This window comes from Heterocephalus glaber, unplaced genomic scaffold (genome assembly GCF_053883595.1).
Source record: "Heterocephalus glaber isolate CG9 unplaced genomic scaffold, H.glaber_assembly_v1.0 deba00001719, whole genome shotgun sequence".
In the NCBI taxonomy this organism is placed as follows: domain Eukaryota; kingdom Metazoa; phylum Chordata; class Mammalia; order Rodentia; family Bathyergidae; genus Heterocephalus; species Heterocephalus glaber.
In genome coordinates, this window is record NW_028258432.1 from 1713843 (window position 1) to 1729924 (window position 16082).

The 16082-nt window shown below is 35.8% G+C and overlaps 1 protein-coding gene across 4 annotated transcripts in view; it reads left to right on the forward strand.

The window, feature by feature from the left end:
* Window positions 1-16082, forward strand: part of LOC101711817 (zinc finger MYM-type protein 2) — a 111236-nt gene that overhangs the window by 21762 nt on the left and 73392 nt on the right. For 3 of the 4 annotated variants that reach the window (XR_002386190.2, XM_004854889.4, XM_021236378.2), the window contains exons 3-5: window positions 8678-9528; window positions 13484-13769; window positions 15669-15834. Coding sequence is in view for 3 of the 4 variants with exons in the window: in XM_004854889.4 (XP_004854946.1) it covers window positions 8688-9528; window positions 13484-13769; window positions 15669-15834 (1293 nt within the window). In the remaining variant the exon portion in view is untranslated. The remainder of the gene's footprint in view (window positions 1-8677; window positions 9529-13483; window positions 13770-15668; window positions 15835-16082) is intronic. The other variant, XM_021236379.2, reaches the window with a different exon arrangement.

Genomic DNA, 16082 nt, shown 5'->3' on the forward strand with positions numbered 1-16082 from the left:
CTAAGTTATTTACAACTAATTTATGCTTACTTGCTTCTCCTTTCCAAAATTTTGGTGTTGTTGAATAATTCATCTCCTCATCCTTCTAGGTTTGATTTTTTAAAAAAACCTTACAAATTCCGTTGACCTTTTAGTTGAAATAAAACTTTGTAACTGTCTTGAGTAGGCCATTCTGTTGACTAATTTGTACATGCTAATTTTGAATTCATTTTTACTAATTATCTTACTGCAATGATTCTCCTTGAGATAAAGAATCATAGTTTTCATATAGTGATATTTTCCCCTCTTAAAAGTAAAAAAAAATTCTTTTGGTGTATTTGTATTGGCTTATACATTTATTTATTTGTTTGTTTGTTTGTTTGTTTTTGGTATTAGGGATTGGGCCCCAGACCTTGTGCTTGCGAGGCAGGCTGTGGCACCATTGAGCTAAATCCCCAGCCCTGGCTTATACTTTTAGAAGAGTGCTCTATAGTAATAATGACCTAAAAAAAAAAAATCTTTTGTCTTTTTTTTTTTTTTTTTTTTTGGTTATGCTGGGAATTGAACCTCATGCTTTTTGCTTTCTATCCAAAAGCTGTACCACTGAGCTGTGTTTCCTTATGTCATTCTTTAATGGTAATGCTTTCAATATTTCTATTTGACATATTTTAGTTTGCTATTTTATGTATATTTATAAATTTCACTAGGAATTGTAAATTTTTGGGGGTTTTTTTGAGAAAAGATCTTGCTATGTATGTAGTTCAGGCTGGACTTAAACTCACTGTGTAACCCAGGTTGGCCTTGAGCTTATGGCAATCCTCCAGCCTCAGCCTCCCAAGTGCTGGGATTACAGGCGTGCACCACCACACTCAGCTATAAAATTTTAAATTGATAGTTACCTAAAACTATAATGTTAGCCAAACACATTTTTTATTTTGGTACCAGGGATCAAACTCGGAATCCTGTGCTTGCAAGGCATGTGGTAGAACCACTGAGCTAAATCCTCAACCCAACCAAACACATTTTGACCAATACCCTTTGCTGTAGAGAGGATGTCAACTTAGCTTTGTGTGTGTGTGTGTGTGTGTTTGTGTTTGTGTCTGTAACTATGGATTGAACCCAGGGTATTTGAGACAGGGTCTCACTATGTCGCTGGGACTTGCCATCCTCCTACCTCAGCCTCTTAAATGCTAGGATTACAGATGCACCACTATGTCTGGCTGATTTCCTTTGCAGTTCTTTATATTTACCAGGCTTTCAGATTGGCTAACAAGGGTGATTGAAAAATCCAGGTAATGTTTAAATTTTTAAAAATTTGTAGTAAAAGACACATTTCCAAGAATGATGGGATGTGTTTGAAGTAAGAGTACTCCTCCCTTACCTTAAGAGGGGTAGTAATGGCAATGTGTCTTTCAGTGTAATACATTATTTTAATTTAAGCATTCACTGCATTTTTTTTGTCACCTCTTGTTGATCAACTGTTTATGGCAGTTTCTGCAAGTTAAACATTGTTATGTGTACTCCTCCATCTTATTTACTTTGAGACATTTGGCTCTTTCTTGAAGTCAAAATGACCATATACCTTTTCAGTATTTAACTAGAGTACTTGTAATAAATATGCACCCTGAAACAAGGTAAAAGGCTACACTTTGTCAGGCATCCTACAAAATATCTCAAGTTTTGTACTCTGCAGCATTCTGTATGGGGGCATGAGGATGGTTGTTTTGAATTTTCTTAAGTGCTGTGACAAAAAGTCCTTTCCATTTCTTTGGAGCATCTTTGACATTGCTTAGCTATAATTAAACAGCCTAAGAAAAGAAACAACATCAAGCTTTAAAGCCATTTTTGTTTTGCTGTCATTGATCCTCATCCAATGCAGATTAATTTATTAGCCAGTTCAGCCAAATACCCTCTGAGCCCAGGGATCCCTGTGGTATGTGGTCCCTGTCAGAGTAGGCCTGTACTTAAAATTATATTCTGTTTCTCTCCCTCAAGATCAGTACCATAAGAGAAAGCTGCAAGCAAGTTAGAAACATTTTTGAACTGAAAATAAAGGGAACAGGACCATTTTCCCCAAGGCTTTTGCTATGAACCATTTTACCATATCATGATTTTTAGTTTCAAAGTTTAAAAAAACTGATTAATATTAGCAGTCCTTCTAGAGATAATGTATACCAGCATCATTTATTAAACAGGCTATCTTTCTTCTAGTGAAGGTGTTCAGCACCTTTGTCAAAGATAAGGTAGCTGAGTGTCCTTGGAGTTCTTTCTGGTATCTTCTATTCTGTTGATACTCTTTGATCCTTGGGTCTCTTTTTTTCACCAGTACCATGCTGTTTTTAATCACGGTAGCCTTGTATTATAACTTGAGATTGGGGATTGTGATGTCCCTGTATTGCCCTTGCTGCCCAGAATTGCTTTTGCTATTCTGGGTCTCATCTGGATCCATAAGAATTTTAAGATTCTTTTCTCTAGTTCCGTGAGGTATGCTATTGGTATTTTGATTGGGATTGCATTAAATCTGTATAACGGTTTGGGAAGTATGGCCATTTTCACTATATTAGTTCATCCTATCCAACAACGGGATATCCTTCCATTTTCTGATAGCTTTTTGATCTCTTTTCAGAGTACTGTAGTTTTCAATGTAAAGCTCTTTTACTTCCTTCTTGATTCCTAAGCATTCATTTTTCTTCATGCTATTGTGAAAGGTGTTGTTTCCCTAATTTCTCTCTCAGTGAGTTTGTTATTTGTGTACAGGAATTTTTATCTTGCTACACTGTCAAATTTGGTTATTCTAGGTGTCTTTTGGTAGAGGTTTTGGGATTTTCTATGTGGAGTATCATGTCATCATGTGCAAATAGTGATGATTTAACTTTTTCCTTTTCTATCCATTTGCTTTTATTTCTTTTTTTGTCTGATTGCTCTGGCTAATGTTTCCAGAACTGTATTGTACAGGAGTGGTGATAGTGGGCATCCTTGTCTTGTTCCTGATTTTAAGAGTGAAAGTTTTCAGTTTTTGCCCATTTATTATTACCATGTTGTGTGTTGGTTTGTCACAGATGGCTTTTATCAGATTGAGATAAAGACCATTGACGGTGCCAGCCGTCACTAGTCGAACAGTACCTGAGAGGAGGGGAGAGGATGAAAGAAAAACACAACCTCTGAGGAAAAGAAAAAGGAGAGAGGCGGAGGGGGGAACCCCTCTTCCCACTTTATTGCCCTTTATATACCTTTTCCACAACCCCCAACCCCTCCTCTGCACGTAATTCGGCGACTAATTATTTTCCCGGGAAAAGGTCAAATGTATCCTTACAACTCCGGGAATAACGTTCCCTTGCACTGCAGACATTCGAACTCTTTCTATTTAACCACTCTCGTTACAAGTAACCATCCTTGTTTTTGTGCCAGCTGCATAGCCAGGATTCATTATGTTCTCAAGAGACTCAGAGGTCTCTCAAGGTTATTTCAACCTTTCGCTCTCCACAGACCATCTATACCAATTTTCTGTAGGGTTTTTTTTTTATGATGAATGGGTGTTGGACCTTGTCAAATGCTTTATCTGCATCTGTTGAGATGATCATGTGGTTTTTGTCCTCAGTTCTGTCAATGTGTGTATTACATTTATTGATTTGCTTATGTTGAACAATCTCTGGGTCCTTGGGATGAATCCTATTTTGTCATGGTGTATAATCTTTTTAATGATTTGCTACATTCTCTTTGCCAGTATCTTATGGAGGATTTTTGCATCTATGTTCATTAGGGAGATTGGCCCATAGTTGTCTTTTTGATTGGATCCTTCTCTGATTTTGGTATCAGGGTAATGCTTGTTTCATGGAATTACTTTGATAGTATTTTTTCCTTTTCAGTTTCATTAAAGAGTTTGAGGAGTAGTGACATTAGCTCTTCCCTAAACTTCTATAGAATTCAGCAGTGAATCTATCAGAACCTGGGCCTTTATTCTGTTGGTAGTTCTGTTATTACTTCTCTGATTTCATTGAGTGATACTCAGTTACTTAGAATTTTTATATCTTCTTGGTTCAGTTTTGGTAGGTTACATGCATCTAGGAATCTGTTGATTTCTTCTGAATTTTCTATCTTGTTAGAGTACAGGCTCTCAAAGTCGATACTGATCTTTTGGATTTCTTCAGGATCCATTGTGATTTCACCCTTTTTAATCCTAATTGCATGTATTTGGGTCTTTTCTTTGTTTCTTTTGATAAGGTTACCTGAGGGTTTGTCTATTTTATTTAATCTTCCAAAGAACCAACTCTTTGGCTCATTGATTCTTTGTATTGTTTTCTTAGTTTCAATTGCATTAATTTATGTTCTGATCTCTATAATTTCCTTCCTTGTATGAGCTCTAGGTTTAACTTGTTCTTCTTCTGGAAGCTTGAGGTTCAACATTAGATTATTTATTTGAGCCTGTTCTGGTATTCTGATATGGAAATTCACCACTATCAGTTTCCCTCCTAGGACTGTTTTCATTGGGTCCCATAAATTCCAGTATGAACCTGACATGGGGTTGAGTTGGGGTCTGCGTCCTTTAGCTTATAACACTCTCGAAATCTCTTGCCAGCCAGACCACGACTACCTGACTCTGGATGTTTCCTGTGATTGTCCCTCACTACCAATCATTACGGTAGTTAAACACTGGGAGTCCAGAGATGAGTCCTGGGCTCAGTTGCCCCTCCCTAAATGGCATCTGGCCATGCATGCTCTCTTGGTGACAAAGCAGTTGCTTGGACTGGAGTCAGGTTACTAGCTGTTGTAGTGCACAGCATTCACTGCTCAGTTCCACTGGTGCGTTTCTCCCTTGAGGCCTCTGAAGTGTCTCCATAGTTTTGATCTTCCTTTCAACGGCCACGAGCCAGATGACGGGAAAAAGTGCAGATTCCCCTTTCATTTTTTTTCTGTATCATGGTCTGTCTCTTCAGTTTCTCTGTAGGCTCCAATTTTTCATTCAGGTCCTTCCTTGGTCCCAGGGATCTCCCCTTTTTTTCTATCTCAAATTGTTATTTTTTAGTATTTTTAATTCCAAATCTTGGAGAGCTAGATATGTTGCTGCTTACTGCTCTGCCATCTTCCCGGATACCTGTTGAAACACTTTGAAGTACTTTGTTTTGCCATTTTAGTTTTTTGAGAGTTCATTGGCTTTATTCAATAAGAACTGATGTGTTCTTGTTACAAATGACAACATTTATGTTTCACCATCCTTTTATTGTTTCATTTCTAGTGTTGATTCTTATGGAATCAAAATAGGCATTTGTAATTTATGATGATGAATATCATAAAGAAGCTTAAAAAATTAATGGGAAACTTGCTGAAGTCCTGAAGTAGAGGCAAAAATTGGCTGGTGATTGTTTAGAAGTGTGATAAGTGGCTTTCACACCCATTTATCTCTTTGAATTCCAAGAACAGCCCTGTAAACCAGTTTTATACCACTGACTGAGAAAGTTAAAGCTCAGAGCAGTGAAATTGTTTGTTAAATAGGTAATTGTTAAATAGGTAATTAGAATTAGCTTGAGGTAGAAAAGTGGTTAATGGTTGAGCATGAAAATTAGTGATATTACTGTTGTTTATGTGCAGAAGATCCTGGGTTTGAGCCCCCAGCAACACACATGTGCATGCACAGAAAATGGAGTTGATTTTGTTTAAATATTGGAGAAATGTTCAGCTCTTAATTGGTATTATATAACATTTATTAAAATAATGCTATGGGTTAATAGAAATAGCAAAGAACCAAAGAATTAAAATGCAAGCTATGCAAAATCCCAACTAAAACCCTAATCTAATGTATTCATTCATTAGCTAACTAAAAGCCCAACAGACAAGATACCTAGTAAAATAAAGTGCTATAATACAATTGGCAAATTTTAATTTCAACTCTTTACTTGGATTGTCTTTTTTTTTTTCTTTTTTGGGGGGGAGGAGTGGTGGCGGTGCTGGGGATTGAACCCAGGGTCTTGTACTGATCTACATCCCTAGTTCTTTTTAAAAAACTTGTGACAGTGGGCCGAGGATTTAGCTCAGTGGTTCTGCCGCCTGTCCCACAAATGCAAGGACCTGAGTTCAATCCCCAGTACCAAAAAAAAAAAAAAATTTGCTACAGAAATTGCCCAGATTCGGCTTGAACTTGGCAATCTTCCTGCCTCAGGTTAACATTTGATTGTCCTTCTTTATTAGACTGTTTTGTGGTTGAAGCATGTTGGTCAGTGATACTTAGAACTGACCACATGATTTTTACTAAGATTATTGTTTTCTGAAGTAGATTACTGTGTAGTAAAACCTCCTATTCTGTGTCACTGTTCTCTATGAGGAAACTGAATTGACATTTAGCAGCCACCAGAGGGTGCTGTGAAATCAGTTAGCTTTTCTTTCCAGAAATTTTCTTTTCCTATTTTTAGGTATGCTACAACATAGAAAGAAACTAGAGCAATTAAAAGCCTATACATTTTATGACATCAGTAGATTTAGGCTGAGCTTTAACTCATTTCTCTGAAAATGATTGTAAGACCAAACTTTTGACAAGTGAATGTTAACTACAAGCTTAACTTCATTATTTTTAAAAGTCTCCTTTTAGCCTGGCTTGTGAGCTTGATATTTCTTCCCTTTGAAGCTTGTGTAGTTTGGATATTGATTTGATTATTGTTTTATTCAGTGGCTGCATTTCTAAAAAATTGGAAGAGCTGCATTATTGCCTTATTTTTCATTACTTAACTGCTGGCTTATATTATTGTTCTATACTTAATTGCATTTAAACCTGTAAAATAGAAGTCACGCATTTACTATATGAGTTTGCTATAATATTTAACTGGCACAAATATTGGCCAGTCATAAGCAATAAACATAACTATAACCAAAATGGCTGTGCATGTATTTTTAAAAATTAAATTGAATTAGTTGTGAAAATTTTTAAGTATTAAGTGTATTTCAATTTTTAAAATTTAGGGTGGTAATGTTAAAAAATTTTATTTTCTTTAACTGAAGGTTTTATCTGAAAGTTTTTCCTATTGTTTCATTATAAAGAAGTTTTTCTTGTTGAGGAGCTGTTTATTTATTTTCCAGTCCTGGGGATTGAACCCATAGTCTTCACTCTGTAAGCTGTATCTCCTGTCTTTTTATAAATTTTACTTTTATTTTATAACAGGATCTTGCTGAGTTTCTCAGTTGCCCAGGCTGGGCTGGAACTTATGATCTTCCTGCCTCAGTTTCCCAGAGTACTGTCACTACTCTTGTTTCAGCTACTGTCATCTCTCACTTGGACAATGGTGTGGCTGCCTAGTTGATATCTTTGTTTCCATTTATGATCTAGTATAATTCATCTTCCATATATCCAGGGTGATCTATTTAAAGCATTAGACTGTATCAGCCCATTGCTGTAGAAATCAGCAGTGTTACCTGTTACAGTAAAATCCAAACAGTTTAGAATTCACGCTTACTCTGGGAAGGGATGTTCACTTGTGTTATTTACCAGTTTTCCCAGAGGCTTAAAACAGTCTTGTATAAACTAAGCACTCTTTAAATCTGTTGAATGTAATAAATGAATCCGCTTAGAAACTGTTGAATATAGTAGAGTAGTGAAGAATTTGGATCCTGTAGTTTTAGAGACTTGGATATTCATCCTGTGATCTGTGTTATTTAGAAAAATTAGCATCTCTAAAATACAATTTGTTAATTATTAAAATGGGATGGGGCCAGGGATTTAGCTCAGTGGTTCCACCACCTGCCTCACAAGCGCAAGGTCCTGAGTTCAATCCCCAGTACCTAAATAAAGGACAAAAATTACACCTAATTTTTTTGCGGGGTGGTTAACTATGAAGTGGATTGTATGTACTTTCTATGGCTTTTGCAACAAACTACCAGAAATGTGGTGGCCTGAAACAAGAGAAATATGCTCTCTCACAGTTTTGGAGGCCAGAAGTCTGAAAGTAGTTTCACTGGGATCAATTCAAGGTATCGGGAGGGATGCACATCCTCTGAAGATTTATGGGAAGAATCTTCCTTCTCCTTTCTGTATTCTGGTGACTCCCAGTGTTGCCAGTCTCCCTCCATGATCACATTGTGTTCTCCTCTTTGGCTTGTAATCTTCCTCTAGCTCTCTCTTGAAAAGATACTTACTAACCTCATTCTAAAGTCCTTATCCACAATCATATCTACAAAGATCCTTTTTCTGTACAAGAGAATGTAGATTCTAGTGTTTGAGACTCATTATCTTCGGTTGCATTGTACAGCCTGCTACAGGCATGAATGTAAAGCACATGGCATAGTGCCTGGTGAAAAGGACTTGAACTTTCTGGATAGGGTGAAGAAAGATCTAAAATTTTCAGAAAGACTTAATCATGTGAGCTGGGATTACAAGAAAAAGGATTTAAAAATCAAGATGAATAAAGGGAAGTTAGGAATTAGACCATATTATTTTATTTAATTTAGTGGATAAATGGAATATGTAAATTGAAGGGGTTGTTTTATTGTTAGCTTTTTATTTTCCTGGTCAAGCTTGTGGAAGTGTTTATGTTTTCAGTGTTAAGGCTTATAGAGTAGATAATATATGTTGGGAAGGAGGTGATATGGTGGGATTTTAGAGCACATGACTACTGAAAATTGGATATTTATCTTCTTGGTTATCCACAGTGGTTTTACTTAGAGTAGCATAAAATCCTATACTGACATTTTAACTCTTTTCTCATTTTCCTAACAGGTTCTTTGGCATGGACACAAGTTCAGTGGGAACATTAGAATTGACTGATCAGACTCCTGTTTTATTAGGGAGTACGGCCATGGCAACTAGTCTCACGAATGTAGGAAATTCATTTAGTGGTCCACCTAACCCTTTAGCATCTAGATCTAATAAGTTTCAAAACTCACCAGTGGAAGACGATGATGACGTTGTTTTTATTGAACCTGTACAACCTCCCCCACCTTCTGCACCAGTGGTAACTGATCAAAGAACCATAACATTTACATCAAAAAACGAAGAACTGCAAGGAAATGATTCCAAAATTCTCCCGTCCTCAAAAGAATTGGCTTCTCAAAAGGGAAGTGTAAGTGAGACAATTGTCATTGATGACGAAGAGGACATGGAAACAAATCAAGGGCAAGACAAAAACTCCAATTTTGTTGAAAGGAGACCCCCTGAAACTAAAAACAGAACAAATGATGTGGATTTCTCCACTTCCAGTTTTTCAAGAAGTAAGGTAAATGCAGGAATGGGTAATAGTGGTATCACCACAGAACCAGACTCTGAAATTCAGATTGCTAATGTTACAACCTTAGAAACAGGTGTAAGCTCTGTGAATGATGGCCAATTAGAAAATACTGACGGGAGAGATATGAACTTAATGATTACACATGTAACATCACTGCAGAATACCAACTTGGGAGATGTCTCTAACGGACTGCAGTCAAGTAATTTTGGTGTTAATATACAAACATACACCCCATCTTTAACTTCACAGACCAAGACTGGAGTAGGACCTTTTAATCCTGGTAGAATGAATGTGGCAGGAGATGTATTTCAGAATGGAGAATCTGCAACTCATCATAATCCTGGTAAGCAATAAGTGATATTCTGATTTATGAAGATGAATTTAAACTTCTGGCTGATTTTTTTGTTGTACCAATTGGTGTTACCTTGTTTAGTTTTGTCATGTGACATATGTTAATTCTGTGGACTTTTAAGGGGGGGATTATCAGAAAATCACAGAATGATTTATGTTTTAGTATGTGTGCTACTGAAGCAAGCACAGTGATTTATGTTTAAAGGATTAAAAGTAATCTTTACATTTGGCATCTTGTCATGCATTACTTTTTGCTGGGTTTTTTTCTTTTCTTTTTCTTTCTTTTTTTGAGTCAGGGTCTTGCTATGTAGTTCAGGATGGCCTTGAACTCTTGCAATCCTCCCTTAGTCTCCCAAATTCTGGGATTATAGGCATGAGCCACCAGGCCTGGCAAAGTGAGCATCCTTTATAAAAATTTTTAACCTAGCTAAAAGGCAGCTCTGTATAGTATTTTGTTTTCTGGATTTTTGTTTGTTTTTTGATTCAGTTAATGTTGCACTGTATTTTCTCATATCATTGCCAATATGCAGGTTTTAATGGTTGCCCAGTGAGTATTGATGTTCTATTTCTATATTTGGCTTTTACATTATTTCCCATATTTTGTAACTGTGGGTAAAAAATGAACATCTTTGTTCATATTTCTGTTTCCTTAGATTATATTGCTAGAGATGAGGTTATTGGGCCAGAAGATATGATTATTTCTCATACCCCGAATGATTTTTGATTTAAAAATATGTACCTGGTGTACAGTTTTAAAAGAAACTATTCAAATTTGACATTTCTTGTTCCTCCTAAGAACTCTTTTCCCTTGCGTGTGTGGGTCAGTATGGGTGTGAGCTTATATGAGCATTTTTAATTTATGGAAATTATTGCAATATTGGCTTTCTCAAAAGCTCTTACCAATTTATGCTGCCACCAGCTATATGTGAGAGTGATTTTCTTTGTAACTTTCCAGTTACTAGTTACGTAAAAGTTTTAAAAATAATAGTGCTCAAATTAGTTTTAAAATATAAAACATAGTGTACAGTTTAGCTATCTCTCCCCTCCTACTTTTCCTTTAAATACCTAAAAATAGATCTTAAACTTTTGTCCATATCAACTGTATGTGTATGAAATTTAATTCTCTACTTGGCTCAGCTTTAGCTTTTCCTATTTAAATACTCTTCTTAAAAATATTCTTGTGCATATGTCTTGGTATACTGATTTCTTTAGGACTATTTCTGGATCAGAGGGACCAAAGAATTGTGTTCCTATGCAGTCAAATACTTAACCTAAGGGAATGTAACACACTTATAAGAAAAATATAAGCAAACAGGTACTCCTATGTTTATATTTATGAATTAACTCTTGCATTTATAAACTTTTTTATTTGTAATAGAGAATAATAGAGTAAGAGTTATAAAACCGTGGCTATTTATACTGGTTCTTGGACTAATTGTGACTTGGACAGATTTAATTGCTATCTCTTTATGTGCCTATATAAAATTGAGGGTTTAGACAAAATGATTAGGTCTTTCCTACTTCTAAAATATTTTTTAGTGTTGGAGGTGGTGAAAATATGAAAGTAAGGGAAATTTAAGAGATGAAAATAGATAAAGAGAACCATTGTGTTTTTTACGCAGGACATTAAAGCTAAACTGACAGACGAAAAATACTATTTTTCCTAAATTCAGACAGTAGATGCCCTTAAGTATGTATTCAGAAAATAACCTTACAAAATTGAAAACCTTTAGGGACCAATATTTGTGTTGCAGAAAGCTAATTTTCTAGCATACTTAAGCTTAAGCATATTTTTTTTCACTATTTACTACTGTTTATTGAATCATTTTGACAAGTATGAGGCTATAAATTATGTATGAAAAACTGACCTGAAGATCCCATTGCTTAAATATATGTATTACACATGATTGCAAAATCCAGGCATCCTAGTAAATTCATTAAATCAAGAAAGTTTTGACTGAAGGTCAAAAAAATTTTTGACCGCAGGCCCTTGTTTTCTTTGAGATTAATTCCTGGTTCTTAGAGTGATTTGCTTGCTGTCTTGTTGACTATTTTTACGTATTTGGTAAATACTGGTCTTTTACTGTAATAGCAAGAAAAAAGGGTTCCAGAATACACTGTTTACTCTGTATGTAAAGTTTTGTTCTTTGCGTTTTGTTTTTGGAGGGGTGTTATAGAGTCAGGTAGAATCTGAACAGCAATGTGTGCAGTCCTTTGAAACTGCTATTAGGTTGATGAAACAAGGCAAAGTCACAAGATTGCCCTCCTTGATGTCTTTGTGGTAAAGAAGTTTTCCCAGACTCTGGTCATATTGCACTGTATTTCCTGTGGAAGGGCAGCTTTTATGTATGGAAGTTCAAAATCTAGGAGAAAGTATAAAGACCAGGAAGGGACAAGAAAAGAGAGTGGAAGTAGAAGGGTAAAATGGAAACAGAGCTTTCGTGTGTAGGGAGAGGAGAGGAGGCTGGGGGAGGAAGTAACGGGAAAGAGAGGAGGCGGGCTGTGCCCTGTGCAGGTGCAGGCCCCGTGGTGAGGGCTAGCGTTGTGTCCATCCAAGATGTACCAAAGAATGTTCTGCTTCAGAAACAATTAGAAAGTCAGAAATTCTGAGAAATTTTGTTGAAATTAGAAATGGTGACCATAGAAATTTCAAAGTGAAGATAGATTATGGAATTGATTGTGTCACAATGAGCCTGTGAATCGGGACCTAGTGTAACAGCCTGGAGACTTCCTAACAAGCACTAGAAAAGTTTAGCATGAAAGAGAAAAGATGAAGAATTGTACTTTAGGGTTGATCGCTAGATATACCGCTGGGCTGTGATGTATTTAATCTTTGCAATCGTAGAGTCATTCAGGATTGGACTGGTCATCATGTTGGTTATGACACCATCATTTCTGTGTGATACTGTGTTTTGATTTCTATGAGATTATGTCTCTACTGAGAGGTTATTGAACTACACATATTTAGAAAAGCTGCATTTATGAGAACATTTGGAAGTAATGATATATAAACCTTATTAGACCTGTGTTACATTTGTTAAAGGTTCTGTTTTGTCAAGATGTTATTATACTTTTATTTGATGTTTCGTGCTTAACATAATATTTTCTAAATACAAGAGTATTCACTGCTTAATGAGTGATTTTTTTTTTAGTGCTTCTATGCTATTCACTATGATTTATACATGTATCATCTCATTTAACATTTACCATTCATATGAAGTTGGTATTGTTTCCTCTTAAGAATGAGGCACACAGTTAAAGCAGCATTCCAGTCTTACACACAACGGAAGCTGGAATATGAACCAACCTACCTACCTTCTTTTCTTCCTTCCTTCCTCCTTCCCTCATTTCTTTTTATCTTTTCCTCAATTTCTTGCTTCTTTCCCTTTTTTTTTGGTACCAGGAATGGAACTCGACCTCATGCTTTCCAGGCAGGTGCAGTGCCACTGAGCTGAATACACAGCCCTCTCTTTTTCTTTTGAGACAGGGCCTCAAAAGGGTCTCATTATATAGCTTAGGCTGACCTCCATTTCCTGCCTCAGTCTTCCGAGTATTGGGATCACAGGTGTGCACTACTATATTCAACTTGCATTTTTTAAATTGACAAGTAAAATGGAGGTAATTAACAAACGCAAGCCAGGGATTTAGCTCATTGTTTCCGCCGCCTACCTTGCCAAGCGCAAGGTTCTGAGTTTGATCCCTGGTACCAAAAAACAAAAAAAGAAACAAATGCATTACTTCCCATTTTGTTGTGAGAACACTTAAAATGTACTCTTAGAAAATTTTAAGAATACAATACATTGTCAATAAGAGCCAGACACTCTTACCCTAAACATCTGAACATCTTAAACTTATTAAAGACAGAAAGACAAATGATTTCTGTGATGTAGATGTCAATGTGTATAAACATCTATTTGATTATGCTCCCTGTGCATTTTGTTTTTCAGATTCTTGGATCTCCCAGTCAGCATCATTTCCCCGTAATCAGAAACAGCCAGGGGTGGATTCTGTATCACCAGTGGCCTCACTTCCTAAACAGATTTTCCAGCCTTCTGCCCAACAGCAACCTACTAAACCAGTTAAAGTCACTTGTGCAAACTGCAAAAAACCTTTACAGAAAGGACAGACAGCTTACCAACGAAAAGGATCAGCTCATCTCTTTTGTTCTACCACCTGCCTTTCTTCCTTCTCTCACAAGCCTGCTCCAAAGAAACTCTGTGTTATGTGTAAAAAGTAAGATTTACTTTTTGGTGTAATTCCATATGGTTGAATATTGGTGGTAAAAATTTTAGTAAGTCTTTTATGTGAATTATTTTGTTGGTAGTATAAAATTTCAGTACATCTTACAGGTGAATAACTATAAATTTTGACGCATAATTCAAATTTATAGTGGCTTTGGCAATTACTCTGTCAAGTCCAAGTGACTTATAGATAGGGCTTCTTATTTGGTAGGCTTTAGGGTTGATGATAGGCCCTTCTGATAAAATTTTGTAATCTCTGACTTCTTGAATTTATAAAAATACATGAATATTTACATTATTTAATCTATTTGTTTTGTTTATTTTTTTGATGCTGGGACTTGAACACAGAGCCTTGCACAGGCATGGTAAATGCTATACCGTTTAGTATATTATTATCAGAATTTAGCTCTTCTTGCCAGATAAAAATGGTATGCAGTTTATAGGAGACTAATTCTGTATTAAAATAGGTCAAATGGTATACTATCTTTAGATTGAGATTATTTTAATTTATTAATTCTTGTGACAGGGTCGCGCTATGTAGTTCAAGTTGGCCTTGAATGTACTATGTAGCATAGGCTGGCCTCGAATTCGAAGTGATCCTTATGCCTCAGCCTCCCAAGTGCTGGGATTACAGGCATGTGCAAGCCAGCAAGACCAAGATTATTTCATTTGGCAAGTCTTTGGGTTTTTATGTGTTTGTTTTGAGCATTAAGTCATTGGACATAGTTTCATAACTCAGGTACCAGGTTTTTGCTAGGTTGGTTGGAAAGACAGGATCCTCTATTATGCCCTTTTTAATATATGGCTTCACTATTTAAAAGTAAATGGAATATGGTATATTATAAGCAAGGTCAAACCAGATGGACTTTCTGTACCATCTCTTGGAGCAGCCCAAATGTGTAAAGCTATTTTTAGATCTTAGAACTCTGGAAAGGGCTTAGTACTCTCAAGATCTTTAATAATTGAAATATAGAAACAATTATTTTACAGTTTTTAGGTTGCTTTACAGTAGTAGACTTAAATACTTATTTCTCTGGTGTGAGAAATTGAAAGTGTAAATGAAGATCAAAATGTGTAATTGAAAATATGAAATAGGAAGGAAGGGGAAGGGAAAGAGGAAGGGGTAGGGGAAAGGAAAGAAGGGAAAGGAAAAAAATACGAGAAAAGGCAAAAACAGAAACAGTCTTTGTAAATAGGGAAGGGTGGAAGGCTTGAAAGGGAGGGCTAGGGGAATGGGGAAAAAAATAAGAACCAAGATGTATCATGTAAAGGTACAAATACCTGATGATCAGTGTCATCATATTGTATACCTAAAATGTACCAATAAACTTAATAAAAAAAATACTTAGAGGGTCTTGAAATTTAGAATTGCCTTCAAAGGTCATTGATAATATTATTTAATAACATTCCTAATTGTGGTTGAGAGGTGTGTAGAATGCTTGGGGTTGGGACATTGAAGCAGAAAAGATTTCAGTTACACTCTCTTGGATGTATGGCATGGTACTGTGACCTAGCTGTCTCATGCTTTTTACTGACCTGAGGAAGGGAATTGAATAGGTACTATAAATTTAAACACCAATAAATTAGCCCTTGGTATTAACTCCTTGTAATTAATAACCACTTTATTTTAGTGTTTAGAGTGAAAGTTTTGTTATTGAATTTGAAGATAAATTGGATAGTTGCAAGGATTTCACAGTTTCAAGTATTTTTACTTTTCAGTCTTTATTGGTAAGAGTTTCTAAATAGTAAAAGTGATTTCCCAGATCCAAAAATGGTGTTTGATTTCTTTGACTCCATCTATGAAAATGAAAAATGTCAGTTGTTACTTTTATTTATATTTGATTTCTTTTAAAGTGGAATTTTACTTTTAATCATATCTCTTGTTTTTCAGAGATATAACTACAATGAAAGGAACCATTGTTGCGCAAGTGGATTCTAGTGAGTCCTTCCAGGAATTCTGTAGTACATCTTGTTTGTCTCTCTATGAAGACAAGCAAAATCCTAGTAAAGGAGCTCTAAATAAATCAAGATGTACAATTTGTGGTAAACTAACAGAGGTTTGTATTTTTTATACTGTATCATTTAGCCCTAACTAGAACTCTTTTAAACTTTAATAGCTATTATATGCTTTTTATCAATGTATGTTTCCTTAAAAGTGATGATAATATCAAATGAAAATTGTCTTATAAATATCATACTTTGTGAGCTTGTTTTCCCATAGGCAACTAACATAGGAAAAATTGTTAATTGCCTGTTTTTTTCCTGAGGTTGAGAGTAGTCACAGACAGTATTTGTAGCACTGTGG